The sequence below is a fragment of the Solanum tuberosum genome, unplaced genomic scaffold (genome assembly GCF_000226075.1).
Source record: "Solanum tuberosum cultivar DM 1-3 516 R44 unplaced genomic scaffold, SolTub_3.0 scf00086, whole genome shotgun sequence".
Classification (NCBI taxonomy): Eukaryota; Viridiplantae; Streptophyta; class Magnoliopsida; order Solanales; family Solanaceae; genus Solanum; species Solanum tuberosum.
In genome coordinates, this window is record NW_006239010.1 from 1,357,068 (window position 1) to 1,370,673 (window position 13,606).

General features: G+C 35.6%; 2 protein-coding genes across 2 annotated transcripts; both read left to right on the top strand.

The window, feature by feature from the left end:
- Positions 1 to 5,824: 5,824 nt before the first annotated feature.
- On the top strand, positions 5,825 to 10,458 carry LOC102583842 (LRR receptor-like serine/threonine-protein kinase EFR). Its single transcript, XM_015308458.1, has 2 exons — positions 5,825 to 5,892; positions 9,612 to 10,458. Exons 1-2 carry the CDS (start codon positions 5,825 to 5,827, stop codon positions 10,456 to 10,458), a joined length of 915 nt encoding a protein of 304 aa, XP_015163944.1.
- On the top strand, positions 10,329 to 13,183 carry LOC107060522 (LRR receptor-like serine/threonine-protein kinase EFR). The gene is made up of 2 exons (XM_015308506.1): positions 10,329 to 12,535; positions 12,676 to 13,183. The coding sequence occupies exons 1-2, from the start codon at positions 10,525 to 10,527 to the stop codon at positions 13,020 to 13,022; spliced, it is 2,358 nt and encodes a 785-aa protein (XP_015163992.1). The 5' UTR covers positions 10,329 to 10,524; the 3' UTR covers positions 13,023 to 13,183.
- Positions 13,184 to 13,606: the final 423 nt, after the last annotated feature.

Here is a 13,606-nt window from a genome sequence, read left to right on the forward strand (position 1 = left end):
TATGGCCAATCGATCCTAACATAAGGTATCTAATCAAAGTAAAGTAGGAAGCTGGTACCCACTCCCAATTCACTCAAATCGACATGTTTTTACAAAATTAAGCTCAATCTAATAGAAAGGAAGTCGTAGCCTACCTTAAGGCTGACCGCGCGCGCTACAAATCACTTTGCCTGAGCTTTTTCTTCCCGAACAACCTTTCAACGTTGTCACTCTATCAAATATAGGATCACAATGTAAGTACGGTCATTTAGACACCTAAATCACAACAAACGGAGACGGGTCAATTTTGGAGTCAAAACGGGAATCGTGGGACCCGCGCTGAAAATTCCAAAATTACCACAAAAGTAGGTCCTAATCAGTTCCCCCAGCTCATGTCCCAAAATGGGACACAATTCGGGGCTCGGGAACAACACAATACCAACATGCAACCAAAACCCAAATTTTCTCAAAAACTAGAAATGGGACAGCAGTTGAATCAGTGTATTTACCAGAAACGAGTGGTCTACAGTAAAATGCGACAACACCACGACGTTCTCTTCAAAAAACCACTCAAGATAGCCTCAAAAATCACTGAAATCGGACCTAAAAAGGCTAAGAAAACAAGTCTCAAAAATTCCCAAAATCAAGCTCACAAAAAGTGTATGGCAGCAGGTATTTTACGAAACTTACCTCAAACGGGGACTCCAAACCACTATCCGAGCTCACCAACACGTTGCCCTCGAAAAATCTCACAACTTTACCTTTTGAATCGCCCAAATCGGTTGAGAGATGAGAGAGTTATGAGGGTTTAAGTTTTGGGAAAATGTTGCTGGTTTTTCTGCATTTTATTGCAGAAAAATCTGCAATTTTTTCCCAAAATTAAAAACTCCGACGGGGTGCTCCGAACTTGTTCGGAACCCCGTACATGCAAACGAGATATGCAATCATACCAAATTTGATATTCCAGACTCAACGGCGTAGTCAAAATTTCCATCAGAGGTCATTTCGATAAAAAGTGGGTCCCACTTCCAAAAGCCATTTTAAGTCAAAACCCACAAAAAGGCTCGGAAAGATATTGAAAACCTCCAGACACAAAAGAAGGGTCAATCTAGACCAAACTTGACATTCCGGAGCTAACCACTCTGACGGAATTCTCATCCGAGCGCGTTTACTCAGAATGTTGACCAAAGTCAAACTTAAGCTTAAACTTAAAGTTAAAACGCCTAATCGCACCGACTCACACTGAAACCTCGGGAGTCATGAAGACCATGCTACTAGCCTAAAATGACCTTCCGGAGCTGATGGAATACGTCAGAATTGGATTCCGATGTCATCTTCTAACTTTTGATCGAAAATGATCGTTCAAGGTTCATAAGCTCCAAAACACAAAAACTCGCACCAAGACCAAACGAACGACCAGGTGACTGAACTGTCAGTCCCAGGAAGTCATAAATGACTTGGGGTCGCTATAGGAACGCTCTAAATGACACACAGAAGGCAAAACACAGAAATGACCAAGAGGGTCATTACAGTCATGATATTGGCCTCTGCACCCGTGTCGACCATAGTATGAGCGGGTCTTCCATTGATCGTGATGTCGACATACTACGCGCCATATTCTTTTGGCTTCCCTGGTTGCTTGGTGATAGCTCTGCATAGTCTTATCAAGCCAACTTGCGTCGTCTCTGCGCCTTGTCCTTGCTCATGTGCATCCTTCTCTTTCCTCTCTCGCAGGATAACACCAAGGCTCTTTAGTTCAGGGGACCTTGCATAGCTATGCGGCCCACCACATATGTAGCAACCATTTCTCTTTGTAGGCTCTGTCTTCCTCTCAACACCGCCTATTTGTCCAAACATCTTGCCATCAGACTTATAAGTATCATGATTCTTGGGATGTGGCTGCTGCTCCTCAACTTTTCCACGATCTCCCCCACCATGGTCATGACTACCTCTCACCTCTTCCCCTCTGACTCTGTCGGGCTTTTCATGCCTGAAGTCTGTCAAAGCTTCGGCCTGTGTGATGGCTTCATCGATAGTCCTGACTTGTCGGCGTTCCAACTTCGTCCTGGCCCAATTTTGCAACCCATCCATGAAGTGGAACAACATATCTTCATCCGTGAGGTTGGGAATCTTAAGCGTGAGGGTGGTGAACTCCTTTACGTATGCTGCCCGTCTGCTTCAGCTCCCTAAACTTGCGCTTCGCCTCATAGATGACGTTGTTAGGAAGAAAGCCTTCTTGAACTCCACTTGGAATTGCTCCCAAGTGTTGATGGTGCAAAGTCCCTTCCCTATTTCTGACTCTTTAAGCCTCCACCACAACATGGCCATCTCCGAGAGGTACAACACCGCAATGTTGATCTTATTCTCATCACTCTTCACCCTGTTGCACTTGAAGTAATTCTCTAAATGCCATAATAAATTCTGCACCTCTTGCGCGTCACAGATGCCTTTAAACATAGGTGGCTTGGGAGTCTCGACCTTGGCCTCCTTGTATCGGTCGGACGACGAAGATCCTCCAACTTCCATGCCCTCCTTGAGTGCTTTCATCTCGGCCTTCATGGTCTCAATCGTGCTCAACGCCTCCATGAGCCAACACTCCAAGAAAGTGATAGCCTCCTTCATCTCAAACTCGGCCCGCTAACGTCCCTTCAACTCCTTACAGATGTTGTCGGTCTCCTCAAGGGTGAAGTCCTCGAGAGTCTTAAACTTGCCATCGGCCACGTTCAAACGCCGGCCTAATATCTCCACAGACTGCCTCGTCGTTTCGACCCTTGTGATCCACTCCTCTCCGGCGGACGCCAATGGCCTCCTTGCCAAGTTCATCATCACTTGCTTCGGTGGTCGAAGGTGGATGAGATGTTAGCGCCTCGATTGGTGTGGGGTCGAGCAACATTTTCTCATTACTCTTTTGGTGCTTCTTTCCCTTGTGACTCTTTTTTCCTCCCTCTGAACGGACGTTGGTGGTGCTAGCGGCGTTTACGTCTCCTTCGTTAGCCATTCCCTTAGTACCAGCCTTTGCTCTGATACCACGTTGTCACGGACTTAGAGTTTTCGCTAATATTTCGTGCGGCATTTGACAACTTACTCACGAATCTTTCACGATTTTGTAAGCTCAAGTAAGCCCTTTGAAGCTAGACCGCTAAGAGAATGCAAATAAAGTCTTAGAAAGATTTGGAAAGTTTGGAAGAAGGCTTTGTATTAGGCTTGGAAGATTGCTTACAAGTTGTTTGGATGATTTACAAATGAGAGGTCCTTCTATTTATACTACTTCCTAGGGGCCTAAGAGTAAATAATTATTTACTTTAGAAGTCCCTACTTATTTACACTTTGGTCCATGTTCTAGAATTCTCTACTAATTCTAGAAAATTCTAAAGCTTTCCAAGAAAGCTTCTAAATTATTCTAGAGTCTTCTTGGAAATTCTCTAGGGAATTCTAGAGTGTTCTACTAACTTCCCCACAACTCTAGATTCTTCTCCTTTATTTCGGTGTCAAATTTGAACTGTGAAGTGGCAGGACGTGACACTTTGTTCTGCAATTTATGCCCAATGGAAGTCTTGAGAATTGGTTGTACAAAGAAGATTGCCACTTGAACCTTCATCAAAGAGTCACGGTAATGCTTGATGCAGCTATGGCAATTGAATATCTACATCATGGTCATGTCACTCCAATAGTTCATTGCGATCTAAACCCAGCCAACATTCTTTTGGATGAAGATATGGTGGGTCATGTTGGTGATTTTGGCATCTCTAAAATTTTAGCCATAAGCAAGTCCATGGCTTATACTGAGACACTCTTGGATACATTGCACCAGGTATAAAAAATCTACTCTCTTTGATTCTCTTATCATAATTACGCCTCTCCATATTTTACAAGTAAAAAAAAGCAAGTTTTCATTTATGCAAAATTATTGTTGTATTTCAATTGAGTAACTTTTCTTCAATCCTTTTTTAAGAATATGGCTCGGAGGGAATAGTCTGCTTGTGGTGATGTTTATAGCTACGGCATCATGTTGATGGAGGTTTTGACCAAAAGAAGGCCAACAGATGAAGAGATATGCAATGAAAATCTTGACTTGAGGAAATGGATAACACAATCATTTTCAGGGAGTATGATGGACGTTGTGGATGCCAATCTTTTTTGTGAGGAAGAACAAATCACTTGTAAAAGTGAATGTGCATAGCCTCCATGATAGAATTGGGTTTAGACTGCACAAATGAAATGGCAGAATCTAGAATAAGCATGAAAGAAGTAGTGAAGAGGCTTAACAAAATCAACAACACATTTCAAGAATCATAGAAGTTAGCATCGATCTCTTCCGGTGGTGTTCTTTCTGAGCTGCAAGTTAACATGTTACTTTTTGTTTTCCTGGTTTCTTTAGTCGTTCGTACTACCTGTAGACATGTGCTGTTTGTACTTGAGACATTTTGTGATTTGAGATTTGAGTACTGGTTTCTTTAGTCATTCGTTCACTTTCTTTATTTGTAGCTATGTTTTGAGTGCTTGAATAAACCAGAATGTGATGGAGCCGGAAAATGTGAACCTGTTTCACTTTCTTACAATTTATTTCAGAATGCAAATTGGAAAACAATTCCTACACTATTTGTTTTGAATACTATTTTTTTCAAGGAGGATGGAGTCGGATAGTGTGATGCTTCGTATTATAGAAGTTTGATTGGAAGTAGGGGTGTCAAAAATGAACCCAAACATAGGTAACCCGTCCAATCCGCCCAGAATTTTAAGGGTTGGGCTCAAGATAATTTGAATTGAGTTCAATCTCAACCCATTCTAGCCTAACCCATTTTAAGAGAATCCTCAATTGAGCCCAATTCAATCTCCAATTTCAACCCGTTTTAAAACTCTTTACTAAGATATGCTCCTATATTAAAGGTATGAATTATTATCTATTTAACACTTTTTAGGATTTATCTATCCATTTGTTACTTTTTTTAAAAAATAAAAATCTTGAGCTGAAATTTAAATTGTGATTATAAAAGTTAAATATCACTATGTTAAAATTATTGAGATTAATCGGGTCAAATTGGGTGGGTCAAGACTCAACCCGTTTTTTAGCCCATTTGAACCCAACCCATTTGAGCCCAAAGTAAAATTGGGTGGGTCAAGACCCAACCCAATTTCTATTTCAACCCATTTTTATATTATATGGAAAAATTACAGAAATCCCACCTTTTAGTTTACTTATTACCATTATCCCCTATAAGTTTTACAAATCTCCAAAATCCCTCATTTTCGCACATTAGATTAGTGTATCAGCGCTTATATTATTGTATCTCGCACATCAGATTAATGTATCAACGCTTATATTATTGTATCTCGCGCATCAGATTAATGTATCAGCGCTTATATTATTGTATCTCGCGCATCAGATTAATGTATCAGCGCTTATATTATTGTATCTCGCGCATCAGATTAATGTATCAGCGCTTATATTATTGTATCTCGCGCATCAGATTAATGTATCAGCGCTTATATTATTGTATCTCGCGCATCAGATTAATGTATCAGCGCTTATATTATTGTATCTCGCGCATCAGATTAATGTATCAGCGCTTATATTATTGTATCTCGCGCATCAGATTAATGTATCAGCGCTTATATTATTGTATCTCGCGCATCAGATTAATGTATCAACGCTTATATTATTGTATCCGTTTGAGGGATTTCTGTAATTATAAACTTTTAAGGGATAAATTGTAATTTTGCCTTAAAAGTATGTGATTTCTGTAATTTGCCCTTATTATATCTCCAATTTCAACTCAACCCGCCCATTTGACACCCCCTAATTGGAAGTCTCTTGTACTTGACGACTTCAGGACTTGATTTAATGATGCTAGTTTACCTTCAAGATTTATGCAAAAGTCGCGACGACATTCATTTTGCAGCTGCTATATTCAGGTAAGTGTGAGGCTTCTGCTATATTCATGAGTTTAATTGAGAAAAAAAAAAATCTAACAATCTCATTGAAATAGCACCCTGATATCATAGTTATAGGTTGAAAATATGTTTTAGATGTTTTTTTTCCAATCCATGTATATATGCTACAGATATATGATCATTCATTTATAGGTTGAATAACACGTTGATTTTTTATAAACAGTGTCACATTTATATAAGCGAACAATAAACATCTCTGTTATAACTTTACTAAGCTTAGTATGAGTATAGGCTCATCGCCCATTGGTTATTATGATTGTGTTTCAAGCTAAAACATGTTTAGCAAAAAAGACAAGATATAATGATAAAAAACACATTTGAAGTATCATTTTTTGGCGAGTTTTATGCATGAAAGGTTTTTTAGTTTCCTACTTGAACTATCACCAATTATTTATCAAAACATATCTCTCAAATTATATATTTATAATTGAGAAATTCACAAAATATTTATAAATATCTTACTATGAATCCAATTTTTTTAAAATAATAATAAAGAAAAAACTATGAATCTAGTTATTATTATATAGATATATTCTTTTAAAATCATCATAAAAAATTATCAACTTTAAATCAGGAATCCGTCTATATTGAAAGGTCAAGCAACATACATACACTTTTTTCCAAACTTGTCTTAGACTTCATGACCTCTCGTTGACTTGGTTCTGGACCATATAAATAATGCAACTTTTTTAATTAAAAAAATTGTGATTTCAATAATACAAGTTGACTGACTTTTCTCAATCGATTCCCTTACCCCTCAGTTTACGCATAATACACCTGTCTTCTTGTGGTTTTGTCTTTATAAAGTTGGCCAATGTATTCCTCAATGTGATGTCATTTCAATAACTTGTAATATATACATCACATAAAAGTTTGTGGAAATCACAACCATATATATAAAAAGATTTGACTTTAAATATTTCATTTAATATGAATTTTATAGTTTATGTATGAAACTTGCGAAGACAAAAATAGTTTAGTGGTTTATTAACCTATTCACTCTTAAGAATGCTATGATCACTTTATCTAATTTCAGTTACATATATATTACACATAAAAATTGCTCAAGATTATTATATGTTCACAACAGTTATTAATTATAGTGAATGGAAAAATATATTAGGTATGATTTCAGATTCACTGTTATGTAATCGAAATGCACAAACAAGTTTCTAGGGGAAGATTTACTATAATAATAACGATGAACAACCGCAGATTATAAACTACTTTCTGGGTATGTGTGTGTAGCTAAGTGTACAATTTTTATAAATTTATAGTAAATGACACATGTGCCCTACATAAGTCCTTAGACATCTTATTATAATGTTTCACTTTGCCTAAAACAACTCAAGGTATTGAATTAATTTTCTTTTGCAGAAATTTAATAGAAAGAAATTAAGATAACAATAACAATAATAACAATAACAATAACAATAATAATCTCTTTATGTCTAAGAAAATTAGATCGTAAAATATTAATTGTTTATAGAATTTAGTGTTGCACTAAAAAGTATAACTGACACTGGATATAGGAAGAATTTTTACATAATAGTGTTACACATATACTATAGAGTAAGAGTGTTTGTTTGAAAAATAAAATAGTTGTTTAATTTTATATGAATATTTTGATCTAACAACTTTATACTTTTAGGTCTCCTTATTATTAATATAATGAACTAATTATTAATGCATGTATAGTCATTCAACAAATTTGTATTCATACTATCCATGTAAAATACAATGATCTGCAGATCATAAAATATTTAATCTTTCACTAAGTTAATTTTTAATTTCATTTGAAAATAAGAAATATAATATTTTGTTCCATGCCAATAATTATATAAAGTCTAAATAAGTAATATCTATATAATTGTAATCTCTACACAAATTTCTTTATATAAGCCAAAAACATATTTAACTAAAAAAAGGATAAAGAAAAAATACATTATAAAAGAACATTCAAAACAAATATACTACAAAAATCACTTACAAATGATCATCACTATAATCACTTTACATAGAATAGTACGAAAATTTAGTTATTTTGTTGTAGTTCATAAATGATAAAAAAATATTATTTTCTTCCAAATATTCTTTTACTATCAATCAATCATAACATTTTTTATCCAAATGCAACAATAATGCGATTGCCCTTAACAATTCTACAAAGATCGATGACAACTTTTCCTTTACGGTCTATTGACTAAGACGAAAACGGAAACCAAAAAAGACGTAAGAAATGATATAAAAATATGAGAAAATGGTTCTTAATTTATAAGAGAAAATTATCATACTTTAGTAAGAAACTCATATTAGATTTGCAAATTTAGCTCCCTCTCTAGGTGACTTTAAATAGAAAGATCTTAGGTAATGGAGATAAGATGGATCAAATTACAAAAAAAAAAATCAGCCAAAAATAAAAGAGGCTACTTAATTATTGTAACCTTTGGTCTTCATCAATTTCCTCATAAATCAAAAACCTTAAATGAGGGGTGAAGTAGTGAATTAATTTCAATAGTGAATCGCATTATATTATTAGCCTACAATTGAAGGCTAAACTTTACACAGTTAACATGCAAATTATAAGAATATTAAACATATTAAATAAAACTTTCCTTTTTATTTATACCAAAAAAATAAGATCTCCCCTTAAATATTTCTATTCCATTTTTTTTATAGATTAGATAAGAAAATTACAACCGACTATCTCAAATTTAAAATCTAAAAGTTCCTGTTTCAAAATGACCAATGATTACCAGAATTAAATTGTATTCTTATGAAAATATTATTTATAAATTAAATAACAATGCAAAATTGTTTTGAGATGGTTCAAAATAAAGCATAAAAATAAAAGATTTTTTGATTCACAATTTGATGCGACTTAACTAAATAATAAATGGTATGGGTTTAGAGATTTATTAGTCAAGTTTTTTATAATTAAGCTTTAATCTTTGTAGAATATTAATGCATGATTTCATCCTAACTTTAATGATATAATAATGTATAAATTTATGCTGAATAATGTTCTCTCCGTCCCATTTTATAAGACACTTTTTGGATTTCGAGGTTCAAACAAGTGTCTTTGACCGTAATTTTTCATAGATCTTTTAAACATTTTGAATTATCAATTATCGTGACTTATAATACTTTTTACGTAGTTTACAAATGTATAAATTTAATTTCAAAATGAATTGAAGATTCCATGCGCAAATTCGCAGTCAAAATTAAACTGTTTGACTCTCGAAAAATGAAAAATATCACATATTATTGGGACAGAGGGAGTATTTTTTTCTGTACAGGGCGGGTGGGGCGGGTTGAAAGCAAAAAATTTTACTAAGTAGTACAGGTTGAATTTTTGTGGGTTTGAAGCTTAACCCACCCCATTGCCATCCCTATAAATAGAATACATTCAACATTTATTATGTAATCGAATTTTTTTCATTTTATGGACCATTCCATACGAAATAAGTTAATGATTTGTATGTTTGATGTGAGGATACATATGCAGTGAAGACCAATTGCTCTGTCAATTTTCTAGTTCAAGTAATTCATAGTAACAGCATGAAGAAGAACATTCTCTTCTTCATTCTTCTCTTTCTAATTCAATTTTCTATATCACTTTCTTCCTCAAATGAGACTGACCAACAAGCTCTACTAGCTTTCCAAAATCTTGTTAACAGTCCCAGTCATTTTTTGGCAAATAATTGGACCAAGACTACTTCCTTTTGCTCTTGGTTTGGTGTCACTTGCACTCCAAAAACGCAAAGGGTTGTGGCCTTGGCTCTTCCTAATTTGCAACTTCAAGGCATAATTTCCCCGTCTTTGGCCAATCTGTCCTTCCTCAGTGTTCTCAATCTCCAGAACAACAACTTCCGTGGTGGCATCCCTTATGGACTTGGCCACTTGCCTCGCTTGCGAGTGATTGATATTCAAAACAATCAGCTCAATGGAAGTATACCAACAAGTCTATTTCAACACCGGAGAGTTCAAGTAATTTCATTGGCTTTCAATGAACTCGGTGGTGAAATGAGGAAAGGGCCATGGTATGTACCTGAACTCAGAGTCTTAAATTTTGGTTACAATAGCCTCACAGGTATAATCCCTCCTTCGGTTAGGAATGCCACAAAATTGATGAACTTTGATATGTCTGGAAATAGAATCAATGGTAACATTCCAACTGAGATCGGTTATCTTAGCCAACTTACAGAGTTGTATTTGTACAACAATCAATTAACAGGTTTCATTCCCGCAACATTGTTTAATATTTCGTCACTTCTTGTCCTATCTCTTGGAATCAATAGCCTTTCCGGTCCTCTCTTGCTTTATGAAGGAAATATTGTCTCAAATCTCAAATTTTTAAGTATATATGAGAACCAAATTTCTGGTTGCATTCCTTCCAACATCTGCCAACTCACAGAGCTCAAAGTTTTGTCCATATCTTACAACAACATAACTGGACAGATACCCAGAAATATTGGTTGTTTATCCAAACTCGAGATGTGTTTTATTGGCCATAATCCAACATAAGGGACTATTCCCACTTCATTGGGAAATATTTCCACACTGCAATATCTTCATTGCGGAAGCAATCACATGGAGGGGCAAATTCCTCCGGAATTAGGGAAGCTATCAAATTTGAGGAAATTAAGCTTTTCAGAGAATTATAATTTTATTGGTCAAATTCCAGAGGCTATTTTCAACATATCTTCTTTGGAAATGATTGATTTCAGTAACAATAACCTCTCGGGTAGAATTCCAACCACTACAGGTCTTCATCTTCCTAACCTTAAAGTACTTGAGTTGGGAGTCAATCAGCTGGAAGGGGAAATTCCATTGTTCATAACAAATTCTTCCAAGCTTCAGATACTATCGCTAATTGATAACTTTCTCACAGGAACTATTCCTACTAATTTAGGAAATCTTCGTGAGCTGCAAGAACTGTTCCTACATACTAATCAACTTACCAATGAACCAAGAGAGTATGAGTTGCGATTTTTCAATTCTTTGGCGGACTGTAGGATGTTGAAATATCTACAAGTAGGTTCCAATCTGTTGTATGGCATTCTGCCCAATTCTATTGGCAGTCTTTCATCTACTATTCAAAAATTTGAAATAGGAGATGCACACATCAATGGAATCATCCCCACAAGTATAGGCAACATGACCGGTCTTACATCCTTAAGCCTTGGCGGAAACAACTTGACAGGGAATATTCCTTCTGAGATTGGTAAGCTTAAACAACTCCAAGGGTTGTATCTAGATAACAATAAATTGCAGGGACATATTCCAGAGGCAGTATGCCATTTATCTAATTTGGTTCATTCTTATCTAGATAATAATGAGCTCTCTGGACTAATTCCAGAATGCTTAGGTAATCTTAGCATGCTACAAAAGCTTTTTTTGAGTTCCAATAAATTATCAAAAATTCCAGGGAACCTTTGGAAAATGAGTGGTCTTCTCTATCTAAGTGTGTCACAAAATTCTATAGAGGGAAAAATTCCATTAGATATTGGAGAACTGAAAGCCATTGTAGAAATACATCTTTCTGGTAACCACTTTTCAGGCATGATACCAAGCACATTCGGGGCACTCCAAAACCTGCAGTCTCTTGACCTATCAAACAATTCATTCTTTGGCCAAATTCCATTATCCCTTGCCAACTTGATAAGCTTGGAATTCTTGAATTTGTCTTTAAATGCATTGTCAGGTAGTATTCCTATGTCTTTGGAAAAACTCTCATACCTTAAAAGCATTAATGTTTCATTTAATGATTTAGAAGGTGTAATACCAAGTGGTGGTGTGTTTGCACATTCCACTGTGCAATCATTTCTGGGGAACAAAGGTCTTTGCGGAATGCACATATTGGAGATTCCTGCTTGTGCTATCACTAATCCTGGAAAACAATCAAAGCTTAAGGAGGTTCTACTAAAAATTGTTACTCCTGTGGTTATTTCATCCTTGCTGATATTCTTGTTGGTTTCAATTTGGATAATGAAACGACAGAAGAAAGAAAAGTGCAAAGATGTTGAAAAGGTACTAGAGATCAGGACTCATCAATTAGTTTCTTATTACGACATTCAACAAGCAACCAATAATTTTGATGAATTCAATTTAATTGGTGTGGGAAGTTCTAGCACTGTGTTCAAAGGCACATTATCTAGTGGAACTGCAGTGGCCATTAAGGTTCTGGATTTGGAAAATGAGCAAGTATGCAAGAGGTTTGATACCGAATGTGAAGTCATGAGAAATGTTAGACACAGAAATCTTGTTCCAGTGATTACTACTTGTTCTAGTGACTATATAAGAGCCTTTGTTCTGAAATTTATGCCCAATGGAAGTCTTGAGAATTGGTTGTACAAAGAAGATCGCCACTTGAACCTTCATCAAAGAGTTACTGTAATGCTTGATACAGCTATGGCAGTTGAATATCTACATCATGGTCATGTAACTCCAATAGTTCATTGCGACTTAAAGCCAGCCAACGTTCTTTTGGATGAAGATATGGTGGCTCATGTTGGTGATTTTGGTATCTCTAAAATTTTAGCCATAAGCAAGTCCATGGCTTATACAGAGACATTGGGTACTCTTGGATACATTGCACCAGGTATAAAAAATCTACTCACTTTGATTTTCTTTTATCATAATAAAGCCTCTCCAAATTCTACAACTATAAAAACAAGCTTTTATTTATGCAGAATTATTGTTGTATTTCAATTGAATTAACTTTTTTCAATCCTTTTTAAGAATATGGCTCGGATGGAATAGTGTCTGCTAGTGGCGATGTTTATAGTTACGGCATCATGTTGATGGAGGTTTTGACGAAAAGAAGGCCAACAGATGAAGAGATATGCAATGAAAATCTTGACTTGAGGAAATGGATCACACAATCATTTTCAGGGAGTATGATGGACGTTGTGGATGCCAATCTTTTCTCCGAGGAAGAACAGATCACTTCAGAAAGTGAAATCTGCATAGCGTCCATGATAGAATTGGGTTTAGACTGCACAAAGGAAATGCCAGAATCAAGAATAACCATGAAAGATGTAGTCACGAGGCTTAACAAAATCAACAACACATTTCTGGAAACATAGAAGTCAGCATCTCTTCCTGTTCTGCAAGTTCACATGTTGCTTTTTGTTTGCCTGGTTTCTTTAGTCGATTGTAATTCAGAGTGTTGCATTTCCCTTATTTTTGATTTCAGATTTGAGTATAGTTTTTAATATGGTTGAATAAAATTAAGAAATATTACGGAGTGTTTAGCTGCACTATTTTACTTTCTGTTTCTGTTTGCGACCTCTACTTCATATTTTTGATTCATTAGTTTCTTCAGATTGATATATTCAAGTATTCAATAAATGGAATTCTTAGTTGGACTAGTTGAGTTTTGGAGGTGAATGAAAGACCAGATCCTAATAATTCAATTGTTTTTACACCGTCGTACGTGCATATAATTTAAACTCAAACTTAAATTTGATCTCCCTGTTTTACAATATCTGTCAGAAGTTTCTTTATATATTGACGATTTGCTTGTTACGGACAATGACGAGCAAGAATTGCTTTGGATGGAGTCTTTTTTGGGATGCATGGAAGCATATCAATCAGCAAAAGTATGTCCCGGAGATGCTGAAACAATTCAGAATGCAAGTTGCAAACAATTCCTACACCATTTGTTTTG

What these genes read in the sequence shown, in the direction of transcription:
- LOC107060522 (XM_015308506.1), top strand. Translation starts at nt 10,525, where the DNA reads ATGGAGGGGCAAATTCCTCCGGAATTAGGGAAGCTATCAAATTTGAGG. An exon ending in TCTTGGATACATTGCACCAG is followed by an intron (nt 12,536 to 12,675) that starts GTATAAAAAATC and finishes ATCCTTTTTAAG; the next exon opens with AATATGGCTCGGATGGAATA.
- LOC102583842 (XM_015308458.1), top strand. Translation starts at nt 5,825, where the DNA reads ATGCTAGTTTACCTTCAAGATTTATGCAAAAGTCGCGACGACATTCAT. An exon ending in TTTGCAGCTGCTATATTCAG is followed by an intron (nt 5,893 to 9,611) that starts GTAAGTGTGAGG and finishes TCTTGTTAACAG; the next exon opens with TCCCAGTCATTTTTTGGCAA.